General features: G+C 31.7%; 1 protein-coding gene across 1 annotated transcript in view; it reads left to right on the top strand.

Moving 5' to 3' along the window:
• LOC144850635 (uncharacterized) overlaps positions 1 to 12029 on the top strand; it is a 54976-nt gene that overhangs the window by 30330 nt on the left and 12617 nt on the right. The window contains exons 5-7 of the mRNA XM_078707974.1: positions 4830 to 4933; positions 7599 to 7723; positions 11372 to 11497. Of these exons, the coding sequence (XP_078564100.1) occupies positions 4830 to 4933; positions 7599 to 7723; positions 11372 to 11497 (355 nt within the window). The remainder of the gene's footprint in view (positions 1 to 4829; positions 4934 to 7598; positions 7724 to 11371; positions 11498 to 12029) is intronic.

The raw sequence follows: 12029 nt of genomic DNA, 5'->3' as shown, positions 1-12029 counted from the left end.
TACTTTAGAAAGTAAAAAAATTATATTTAGTAAGTTAATTTAGTGTGTTTAATCTAGGCCCAAAAGCTAGGCCTACAGTTTCAATTCTGACAGCGCTTGCCTAGGGCGATATTGCCTAGCAACCACCCTATACTGCTAGTGTTAACATGATTTGTTCTTCATTAAGCGCACATTTAACTTATTTTAAAGATGTAAATCACTTTATATATCTTAATTTGTAATATATTTTACATTATTATAATTTTTTTTTTAAATGATGATAGATGGATATAGCCTAGCTAGCTAGCTAGGCCGCAGTCTAGTATTTAGTATTAGCCTAGCTAGCTAGTACCTAGTAGCCTAGGCCTACTACTAATTAACTAGGCCTCTCTAGACTCTTGTCATTGGCTAAGTCGATGGGCATTGCAAGGCCCTACATCAGGTAGTCAGTAAACAGTAGTCTTAGCCTATTGACGATTGTAGGCATACCTAGTATTACTTAGTATGCCTTGTCTAGGCCTAGACTGGAATGCAGTGTTAGATATTTTCAAAATATTGGATCAATTTACATAGGACGTCCTGCAATTTTAATTTGGCATAATAAATGCAATAGGCCTAGGCTAATAGTTAGTAGTAAATATTAGATACTGTAATCTGTATATTTTAATATCATTTATTTATTTTTCTATTAGTACTGGTTTAGACAGCTGAACAAATGTTTGGTGAATATTATATGCCTCCACTACCGTCCTAGTTACATGGAATGCTGCTGTTGGTCAGGTAAGGTATTAATAAGATAAAAATAAAACAATTTATATACAACCTGTTGAATTAATTTTAATTTGGCATAATAAATGTAAATAGGCCTAGGCTAGTAATAGTTTCAATATTTTTTTAGATAATATAGTTTAATTTCATTTATTTTTCTATTGGTTTAGACTGCTGAACACATATATCTGGTCAATATTATATGCCTCCTCCACTGCCGTCCTAGTTAGGCTACATGGAATGATGCTGTTGGTCAAGTAAGGTAATAAGATAAAGACAAATATTTAAAATGTATTAATAAATTGTCTAAAAAAATTGCATCCTGCAAACTACACAAGATGGGTGGGGGATTGAATTAAAAAATCCTGGATCCACCCACTGTATAGTTATATAGGGGGAAGGCTTAATTTTCTGGATATTTTCATCATAATTATTCGAGTACAAGTTAAAGAGGTATTATTGAAAACAAAAATGAAGTGGAGTATTGTGACAAATTATCTAGGCTTGTAAGCCTACAGTCTTTGTTGGCCAGGGCTAGAGATTGTCTATCGTCTACCGCTATTATCTGTACTGTCTTTCAGTTGTAAAGCTGTTTGGATGTATTTTAACATTATTTAAATATTTTTTTTTTAGATACAATTGCAATAGATCTGAAGCATACAAATGTTGGCCGTCAAGGCTTCTCGTACACTGGGTCTAAGGTGTGGAACAATCTATCGGATGATCTAAAACAATGTATAAATATATCATTATTTAAGAAGAAATTAGATTGTATTTATATTGAACGTTATCATTTTATAAAGTATTTGTGTCAAGAAGAAAACTGTCTTATTTGCAGAGAAAAAAAGTAATCATCATTATGTATTATTATTGTTATTATTTACAATGCTAATAATTATATGTATATGTAAGTTAGTATAGTTTCATATTTATTATCTTGCAGTACTATAAAAAAAAACTGTTTTTAGTAAATTTAGATTCTTTCATGCATACTATTAAAATAATTTGTTTTAAATTTTTAAAGGGTGCCATAGTTGTAAAGCTTTGCTTGTTCGTGGTTGCCCTATTCCTTTTCATATTATTGCATTTGTTTTAAAATTGTTAAGTAACAAAATTGTGATTTGGAATAAAGTGAAGGAAATTAAAAAAAAAACAAACCTGGATGCAGCACAATAATCATGCAGAGAGAAACAGGACTATCAAAACAATTGTATACGTTTTAGCAAGTTGTACTTGTGTAGTAATAAATGAAAATAAGAAAATCCATATAAAAACCACATATGAAACTTTTTTAATTACTCTATTGTTTTATTCAAAAAGCGTAAATAAATAAATTCAAATACCATATTACTGTAGTACATTCATGTTTAGATCACAGCATTCTGTCCAACTTTTATTTAGATAAATAATTCCTGACTGAAATATATATTATATACAATTGTCATCAAAATAAATAGTTTTGTTACTTAAAGATGGTCATCATGTCTTGATTATTTATGTCCAATTCTGCAGTTTATACTCTGAACATTTTGCAATCACAGCTCCAACAATGAAAATAGTAGTATAGTCCTAATAACAGTATTTAATTTAATCAGTCTTTAAACAATGTTGATGCCTTGCTGACTTGAAAATCTGTGTAGATAAAAAAAAGTTAATTTACAATAAATATGGAAATTAATAATTACTGTATTATTGTTTTTTTTATATTTTCCTGTAAAATTACCTTTTATAATTAATATTTCTTTTGAACATGTTTTTCTTATTTCTCTGTTTTTTGTTTGCTTTGCTATGTTTATTTGTTTTTTTATGTATTACTATGAGGGCCCCTTGAATGATCATCATACATACTGTATGCTGTTTAGGTTCACCCTCTATAACAAGGTTAAATTAAAATAAATAAAACATTTGAAATAATTATATATAAGGTAGTGCACTATTTAAATGTGATATCTCATTGTAAATTTTATTGAACACAGATCTTCAATTAAATAATGCATGTTATTGTTATGCCTACTACCAGGAGAGACTACCCTGGTCAGTAGCTAGTAGAAGGCAGGCTATTGCTCTACTCTAGTCTAGTAGTAGGAACTAGATGGACAAGGTTGCAGCTATCTAGGTTAGGCCTAGTTTTTTAAAAATTCAATCATATTATTATTATTATGAATCCTACTGTAACAGATCAATTAATAATAAATGATGCATCCATTTTTTTAAACAAAATATAAAAAAGGACATTAGTAATACTAGTACTAGGCCTTTAGATAGTAGCACTACTACTAGTAGTAGCAGTAGTAGAAGGAGTCTGCCTATAATCCTCCTATATATAATATAGGCCTAGTAGTTAGCTAGGGCCTAGGTTAGTCTAGATCTAAAGAAAAGAGTAGACAGTAGTTACTACTGGAACTAGGCCTAGCCTAGGTAATAGGCCATATTTTTAGTGAAATTAGTGTAGGCCTAGGACTATAGGTAGAATAGTGGGTAGGAATACTAGGCCTAGATAGTAGTTGCGCCTAGGCTAGTCTAGGTAGGCCTAGAGGAGAGGTAGGCTAGGCCAACAAGGTAGGCCTACTAGCTAGGCTAGCTAGCTAGGCATATGCTAGGCCTGAAGTTCGCCTTAAAATTAAATTTCTTTACATGAAATTCAAATAAAATTACACAAGAGTCTTCTTTAAACATTCAAGACTTACTTTGTTTTCCAATAATTTCATTTATGCTTCTGGTTTAATGGCAAAATTGGTTGTTTTATGTTACTATTTATTCATCAGGCATCTGTCACACGTGTACACGTACTGTGTGCAGAACCTATAATCTGACCTCTAGTTGAACTTGTGCAGGGTAAATTATACCCTGGACGCGTAGTATGCGAATGCAATGCTAGCGTGTTTAGAACAAGTTTAGAAGAAAACATCATGGACCACCTAGCTGCTGTAATTTTCTATGGCTTAATCCAGGACTAGTTAGTCCAGGTTTCATGAATACGATATCAAGGATAGTCCAGGATTATCCTTAGTCCTGGACTAGATAGTCCAGGACTAAGGATAGTCCAGGACTAAAGATAGTCCCCTTTCATGAATACCAGCCATAGAATTCAAATGTATGACAGGATACCGAAGGTGTTTTTAAATAAACAGTAATCAATATTTAAGTTATATTGACATTGATAATTTTATTATAAATTGGATTTCAAAGCTGAATGTAGATTTTCATAATACTGTAGTACTGTAAATATTGATGTTATAGATTTTAATATAAACACATGTTTTAAAAAAAAAAATGGAAATTTATAATAAACTGCTGGGGCACCGTTCAATTTGAAAAGAACGAATCGATAGGTTAATTTCCAATGTGCATATAAATATATATTTGTGCATTTAATAAATGCATAGCACTTTTATCAAAGTGCCTCGCAGTCACAGTATACAGTAATATTCATATTTATAATGTGCTTTGTATTTGTATAGAAAGTGCATGTCATACAGCTGGAATTAAAACCACGCTCATTCATTTGTCCCCAGCAGGGGCTGAGGACCAATACTGGTGCTACACCCTAATCTACCAAAAGATGCACTGGGTTCATTATTAATTTTCTTAATATTTAGGCAAAAGATACATTATACAATATAATACAAATCAACAAATACGACGCAATGAGAAAATATACCATAGTCAGCTGCCAGGAAAGTACAAAAGCAGCCTAAGCCTGTACCTCCAACAAGGTTCTCCAAACATACACCTCAACTCAAGTCCTTATCCAAGAAAACTTGTTCTAACTTGTAGAACTTGGCTAAGAGTCTGCATAGAACCTGTGATACTGATAGTTATATGAATGAATGAGATATTTATGACAATTTTTAGTTAAATAAGTGATGTAACCATGTAAATGTGTGTTTGATTTGGAGAGACGCGTCCTTTGGCAATAGTTGTCTTTGGCAGCTTCTTTTTTTGTGCACCACTGAAAGGAATAAATAAATAATAAATGAAATGTGACAATTGAGAATTACAGTCAAGTCGCCGCTCCACTGAAACCTATCATACTATAAACTGTCAAAAAATTAATTTGTTGTTTTTTTTTCACTTTGTAGGGGTGCTGATCTTCTTGCTATTAACTCTGATGGCAACATGCCGTATGACATATGCGAGGATGAAGCCACTCTGGATTATATTGAGGGCCAAATGGCAAAAAGAGGTAGGTCTTGAAATCTGTTATAATTAATTTTCAAAACCTACTTGATGAGTATACTATTTGTTTACTTGTCATATACTTGTACTAACTGTAATGTAAGCAAAATGGCAAAAAGAGGTAGGTCTTGTCATCCGTTATGGTTAATTTTCAAAACATACTTGCCGAGTAAACACTTGTCACATACTTACAAAAAAGGTAAGTCTTGTCATCCATTCCAGTTATTCTGTAAAACTGTAAATGTATTGTTGAATGGATGCTAAATGAATAAATAAAATAACAATTAAATAAAAACATACTTGAAAGTAAATAATATTTATTACACTATAGGCCAAATGGCGAAAAGAGGTGGTCTTAACTCATCGATGTTCTTGATTCTTCAAAAAATAAATTAAAAAAATATATTTACTGGCATTATATTTTAGGTCTAAAAGAAGTCATTCATTACTTTTATTCTGTAAACATAATTGATTATTATTAGGTAATTATTTTTTTATAGCGTATCTACGCAATTCAGCCTTTTGCTGTCATGTGTTTTTTTTTTTGGTCACGATTTTTAATGAATATTATAAACATTAAACTTAAACCATTTGTTGGTTTCACATGATAATAAAAAGTGTAGTTCTTTGAAGGATATAATTTAGTATTGAGGATATATTAAATATAAAAGACCTTGTCAATCATTAGCCTCTACTTATTTCTATGAAATTAAAGTTCATGTGGTTTCCTTGTATTATTATAAAGTGTTTGCTTAAAAAATCTTCAGATTGAACCACTCTCTCTACTTATTCTCTACAATACAAGATTTTGAATGATAAGGGATAGATAGTATCACAGAAACTGCAAGGAAAATTTATTGCAATCTTTCAATCAAAAAGTTTCACCAAAGGCAAAAATATAAATGAAAACAACATATCACAATATACAAAATATGTAACAGTTAAGAATAATTGATAAGGGGTATACCTTTCAGGACACAACATGGTGTTCCCTTATAGGGATGACACTTAAATAGGGGCTGTGTATTTCCACTCATTCGTTTAAGAGCAAAGTGACCTTTTATATAGGGATGTCCACTGAATAGAGGTGTCCCCTGAATAGGGTGTCCTAAAGTAGAGGTTAATACTATATTTGCAATTTAAATACAAAAACTCATAAAAAATCCTACACACGGAATCAATACAACATTATCCAATTTCGTTACGCCAGTTTGGGTTAGATCTTTGAATAAAAACTATCTATATGTTGGCCTTTACTTAGAGATCATAAATTTATTACTAAATAATTCTGTTCCAAACATATTGCATGTTTATATTCTGTTTTTTTTTTCAAACATAATTTACATTATTTGACTTTCAAGGTGCGACATTTGACATAAAGTCAATTGGAAAAAAAAATAATTACCATTATGCTCGCTTCTACATTTTGACATTTATTGAACATTTTCCATTTCTGTTCATGGTGAAGCAAATCGTCGTTGCTAAAGTAGTTTATTTTTAGTATGTTACTGTAGTTTCATTTTAATCAATATATATTTTTGTTAAAACAAAGTTAAATAAAAGCTGTAATAAAATTTATTATATAATAGAAAAACTTTATTATCCCTATTTAATACTTTAGATAGTATTTCTACATAAAATTACTAGTTCTGGAAAAGTATAGAATAGGGATGGCTTTCTTATAGGAATGCTTTTGTTTGTTTATTACTGTACTTGTGTATTTTTTTTGACCAATAAAATACAAAATTACACATAAAACAATTGATTTGTTTAATTTGTTGGATGGTGACCAAAATAAGTTTGGAAATTAACTTTTGGATATGGTCACCAGAAAGTTAATTTCTTAATTTAATCATGGACCTATTAATTTATACTGTAGGTCCATGATTAAATGTTCGTCAAATGAGCATAATAACATTAAACATGCCTTCAAATTGAGTATTTAACATTAATTTGTATCATTTTTATGTACAAATTCTACCATGTTAAAACCTTAACCCTAACCTTTTCAATTTGAAATACAGTTGAAAATATGTTCACTCCGTCATTTAATATTCATATTTTGTAACAGTATTTGTCACTTGCTGTTGATTCATGATCAAGTATCTTATTTTGAGAAAAAAAAATGCGTTGTCACTTCCCAATTCTATCCTGGAAGTTATTATAAGCATTTGTAATACTGTCTTGTAGTATGTCAAAAATGTGGGAAAAACTTGGTAAAAATCCTCTAGTCAACAATTATGTTTAGCTTGCTGTAGGCCAAAAAAAAAAAAATAAAAATAAATTCAAGGTATATTTGTTCATTCTCAGAAATCATACAGGCAGCCAAAGGCAAATTAGTACAATGTTATGGATATAAAAACTTTAAAATTAATATACAACTAAACAACTAAACCATATACAGTATAGGACTGGTTTTCTACCACACTCCTTTTCTCTAGATTTAGGTAGCCAATTCTGGAACAGGCTTTATGAGTTTATTGACGAATTGGAATCAAATGTTTTCTCTCCGAGTTTTGAGAGTTAATAAATTACATTCATCCAACACCTATTTATAAATGAATACATTTCCAAAACGAAATGTTTTCAAAGTGTTAAAGTTTATAAATGTTTTTTTCTCTATGTCTCTGATCAATGTAAATTTATGAGGAATTTGTCTCTTTCATATTAAGGAATCTCACAAGAACAAATAGATCATTTAAGAGATGTCGTTCCACGTCAAATGCTGAATGATGTAAAGGAACATTATGAAAATGGTCTTGATCTTGACGCCTCAGATGACACAGGAACAACTCTGGTATGTTCACATTTTGCTGGTATTTTTTATAAGATCTCAATTTATTTTTTATATTTTAATAAAACTATAGCTTCACATAATGGTAAATTCATAATAGTATTTGAGCCCATATCGCAAACGGCATGAATATCGGCCCTCTATTTTGGATGGAAATGGAGTACAAAAGGTATGGATGTCAGGCCCATACTGTATGATGAGGTTTATGACAAAACTTTGGTATTAATATAAAGTTGCACATTAGATTATAGATCTTGATATTTGCATAGATATATTACACCTACAGTACTCTAAACACCTATTTAAATTTCATTAAAATTAACCTTAATAATGCGCAAAATCACTAGAGAACAAGCCAAGCCCACAAGGGATAAACTGTCATAAGTTGTGTATTCAGGGTTTTGAGATAGTGGAAGGTGGGAGGAGGAACAGAAGACGATGCTTACAGTTGTGTTGAGTAGAATTTGGAATGTCATGTCATTTAAAAAAACTAAAGGAGAAGGGGAATGTGAGCCCATCCTCATTGATGCATCTCCATGGATACATCTCCATTGATATATCTCCATGGATACATCACCAAGGATACATCTCCATGGACATATCTCCATGGACACATCTCCATGGATACATCTCCGTGGATACATCTCCGTGGATACATCTCCGTGGATACATCTCCGTGGATACATCTCAGTGGATACATCTCCGTGGATACATCTCCGTGGATACATCTCCGTGGATACATCTCTGTGGATACATCTCCGTGGATACATCTCCGTTGATACATCTACGTGGATACATATCCGTGGATACATCTCCGTGGATACATCTCCGTGGATACATCTCCGTGGATACATCTCCGTGGATACATCTCCATGGATACATCTCCGTGGATATATCTCCATGGATATATCTCCATGGATATATCTGTGACTACTGTAAATAACTATTGTGAGACAAAATGACATTTGAACATGTTTGACCTGACTACATTCATGGAATCCTTTTCATTATTTTATTTGGCGGCATATATCTAACTGTGATAATTATATCTAGCTATTTATAGTGCTAAAGGAAACTTTTTCTTATTAGTTTTCAGACTTGTTTTTAGTCCGTATTTAAGGTCATGGTATCATTACAACCTACTGTAAATTAACAGATAAACTAAGATCATGTCCCGAGTTTGCGCATGTGCTTTGTCCTGGTATGTAACTGACCAATCACATCAAAGTGCACAGTTTGAAAGTATCAGAGCTTTTTTTTTTAGCGCCCCCAAATATACAATGACAATTATACTTATACAAGAGTTCACAAGGTTCGCAAAGCATTGTGAAAACATACTGTAAATAAGTCTGGAGATCAAATGTATTTTTACAACTTGTTTATAGAAGTATAGAATGTATGCAGAAAGGGTATTGTGTCCCCAATCAGAATGTGAACATATTCTTCTGTGTGAAACTGGTGGTTTCTACAACTTATTTTTTAGAAATTGACAAGTAGACTACGTTAAGACTCTGAATGTGTTGGCATATTGATACAAATAGTTTGTGGCGTTAATGTGTCTGTATATTAGAAATGAACCATGCATATCAACCAAATTGTAAACATAGATGTAATGTTTAATTTTAACATGCGACATTTGAAAGTGAAGCAGAGGAAATTTATATCCGAGGATTTGCAGCAATCGAGCCAGGCTGAAAGGCGTGGGTTGTATGTGATGTGTCTTCGGGGAAGCATTGAGGGTTTGGTTTCAGAAACATTACTCGCTCTGAAGATTTATAGGTAGCGTTAATAAAAGCTAGGATTAATAGCTTTAAGCTGAAAGTAGGCTTAGTTTAGAAAACACATGTAGGAAATGTTATTCTGATGAATCTTCAAAAATAAAGTTTTTGTCCATTCTGAGGATCAACATATAGGCTTGTACCATTTGCAATTTATGCACAACCACAAGACAAAGTATAGCAATTTTTTCCCCATTTTGCATCTCATCAATGTAAAATAAATATAAATACATCTTGAATAAAAAATAAAAACAAATAATAATGTGGGATTTATGAAGAGATGCAGGTTGTGCAGAGTTTGAGGATGTGATCATGAGAATAGTCATCCGACAAAACTAAATAAATGTATGCTATACCCCTTCACTGTTTTTCCACCAATTTGAATAACAACGCTTTTATTATTTAAAGATTTCACATAATTTATGTACCTTTAATATAAATGTAGTAAATTACTGTTAAGCTTAAGCTTAAGACTTGTTAAGCTCTGCCTACACTATCAATTTAGTTTGACAAGAAAGTGTGATGTTCCCAAATATGGTAGTGATATGCTCAAATATGATAGTGATATGGTATCATCATGTCCATATATGGGCACATCACATTTTTTTTCACATAAAGTTTGATAATGTAGACAGAGCTTGTTGTTACAGTGTTAAATTTTAACTTATATGATGATGGAAGACATGTTACTCATTTGACTGTCTAAAACAACATGGGCTATTAGATGAAGCAGTGATGAAGTGGTAACCCACTTTACGTGCAAAAGATTTAAAATTCTTTAAACTGTGCACCAAGCCAGAATTGTACACTGGACCTCCAGTTTTAAGTCCTTATTTAAGAAGACTTGTACCAGGATATATAGTGCACCAGTCTTAACTGATTGGCCACTTGAGTTAAAATGTTCAATTCACAAGAAGATATTTTTTTTAATGAAAAACTAGCTTTACTGTATTCTGTATTCTAAGCTATATTTATTACACTAGCTTTATGCTGGAAGGAATTGCGACTTGTGGTAATTTATGTTTGATGCGCTTCTTAATTTACTTAGTAATTAAATCCATAAATTATAACTTAAGTTAAAGATTAATACATCTCATGAGTAATTTTGTAACTCATTATTTTTGTATTAACTTAAGTTATTTAATAAGTTATTTAATAAGTTTTTTTAATTAGTTATTTTAATTAGTTATTTCAATGATTTGTTTTTGTATGGTTCTGTAACAATAGGATAAGAGTTCTTAACATTAAGCGTGGGTGGTGAAGCCTTACATAATAGTGACCTTTTAATTTTTTCGCGATGCGCCATGCTGGCTAGGTTACGACAACTTATTGAGTCTCAACGATCATTCCGCACATGCTCATATGTTTCTGTTATTGAGCAAAGTGACGTTTCACTAAACAGTTACGTAATTTAGTGGCGCATTGCAAAATCAAAAGGTAACACAAGTATCCAGCACCACTACTTCCAATAGATGTTTGTTTGGAACAAAAATATTGGTTTTATGTATTCGAAGGTTCTCGAAGAAAAAAAGAGAAAAATAAAGCAAATGTGTTTTGTATTAAATAAAATATTTTTTTATTTATAAAGCGGTGATCCTCACATAGGCGATGTTGCACAAAACAATAATGGCGCTTTAATAGGTGTTGGTCATGGTGTTGAAATATAATAGTTAGCATGTTTCACATGAAACTGTCCCCTTGATGGGTGTCCAAAAGGATAGGTCCTACCTAAATCCTTCTGCAGAATGATCAGGCTTTACTTTAAATTCTTATTTGGTATGGGATACAGTTTATGTTTACTGATGTATATTATCAAAACGTTTCAACATAAAACAAAATTAACATGCAGAATATTTCCTTTTTGTGATTTCAGCTCCACATAGCAGCTGCTAATGGTTATTTGGATGTAGCTGAATGGTTACTACAACACCATGCAGACATTCATGCTCTAGACAGTGACGGCTGGCAGCCTATTCATGCAGCTGCATGCTGGGCTCAGGTAACCATTCATTGTTTTTGTTTATCATCATTTATTTATCGTTCCTACTAAACACCACATGTCATAAAACTCTATACATATATACTTAACACACACCACATGTCACAAACGCTATACAGTAAACACCACATGTCACAAAACGCTATACATACGGTATATACTAAACACCACATGTCACAAATGCTACACAAAATGTACTAAACACCACATGTCACAAAATGCTATACATAATGTACTAAACACCACATGTCACAAAACGCTATACATAATGTACCAAACACCACATGTCACAAAATGTTATATATAATGTACTAAACACCACATGTCACAAAACACTATATATAATGTACTAAACACCACATGTCACAAAACGCTATGCATAATGTAATAAACACCACATGTCACAAAACGCTATACATAATGTACTAAACACCACATGTTACAAAATGCTATACAGTAAACACCACATGTCACAAAATGCTATACATAATGTACTAAACACCACATGTCACAAAATGATATACATAATGTA

Source organism: Antedon bifida, chromosome 8 (assembly GCF_963402885.1).
Source record: "Antedon bifida chromosome 8, ecAntBifi1.1, whole genome shotgun sequence".
Lineage (NCBI taxonomy): Eukaryota > Metazoa > Echinodermata > Crinoidea > Comatulida > Antedonidae > Antedon > Antedon bifida.
The sequence above is the reverse complement of the archived record's forward strand: the minus strand, read 5'-3'. Positions and strand labels throughout refer to the sequence as shown.